The sequence below is a fragment of the Egretta garzetta genome, unplaced genomic scaffold (genome assembly GCF_000687185.1).
Source record: "Egretta garzetta isolate BGI_Z169 unplaced genomic scaffold, ASM68718v1 scaffold94, whole genome shotgun sequence".
NCBI classification, from domain to species: Eukaryota; Metazoa; Chordata; class Aves; order Pelecaniformes; family Ardeidae; genus Egretta; species Egretta garzetta.
In genome coordinates, this window is record NW_009259683.1 from 5,545,656 (window position 1) to 5,546,596 (window position 941).

Genomic DNA, 941 nt, shown 5'->3' on the forward strand with positions numbered 1-941 from the left:
GGTTACATCTTTGCTTCTTCATGCGCACAAGCCGTTTCGTTATCAGGATAATGTTTCTTTCAAGTATTTCAGATTTGCCTTCTCCGTCTCGTAGGTTTGTGCATAAGGTTTGTTGCTGTGACTCGCAGGAGCCCCAACCCCTTGGTAAGAAGTCTATCCATGGAAAGAAAGTCCCAGCTCATTTCTATAGGTCATTCGGGTTGGTTTGCTTCCTCTTCCGCGCCTAAAATCCTTCTCAGAGATAAATCGCTAGTCGTTCCTTTCCTCCTTCTTTTTTCCCCCTTGGAATGTAAATCCTTTTAAGACTGAGCTATTTTTAGTCTTTTTTTTTTTTTTTTCCCGTAGGTGTCCGCTTCTGGGGAGAGAACACGGTTAAATAAACATCGGCTGTAGGTACATTGACTGGGAGAGAAGCCCGGGAAAGGGGCGAGTTTTTAATAACCCTGAGACGAATGCTTATCTCGTTAAAGGAACTTCTTCTCGCTGGTCCATGGAAACTGAGGTGGCTTTGCTCAGCACAGAGGGCGTGAAAGTGAGGAAAGAGTCAGTCCTGGTTGTGGCCGAACAGGTAAAGTCTGATCCGGAGGGTCTCTGCGCCAGCCCGTTGGACTGGCCGCTGTGGCAAGCCAGGCAGGAGCAGGGGTTGCCCCCGGCGCTGCTGAGTCCATGAGTCGGGGTAGGGTAGAGGGAGGGATGCCTGAAGGCGCACAGCAGTTCTGGTCTCGGGTAGGGGTGGGAGAGGACCCTGAAGGTGTCCAGCGGCCTCAGGGGGGTACTGAAGGGAGCGGCGGGGGGGGGCGGAGGGGGTCCGATGCCCATGTGGGAGTAGTAGGGCAGGGGCAGGTGGGACGGGAAGGGGTAGGGTAAATTGCCGGTGGCCGCCGCGTGGCTCATCATGTAGGTATAAAACGCCGGGTCGGCCGGGGGAGGCCAGGGCATGG

At 54.2% G+C, this 941-nt stretch overlaps 1 protein-coding gene across 1 annotated transcript in view; it reads right to left on the bottom strand.

Moving 5' to 3' along the window:
- Positions 1 to 456: 456 nt before the first annotated feature.
- Positions 457 to 941, bottom strand: part of EVX1 (even-skipped homeobox 1) — a 3,476-nt gene continuing 2,991 nt past the window's right edge. The window contains exon 2 of the mRNA XM_009638597.1: positions 457 to 940. Within this exon, the coding sequence (XP_009636892.1) occupies positions 457 to 940 (484 nt within the window). The remainder of the gene's footprint in view (position 941) is intronic.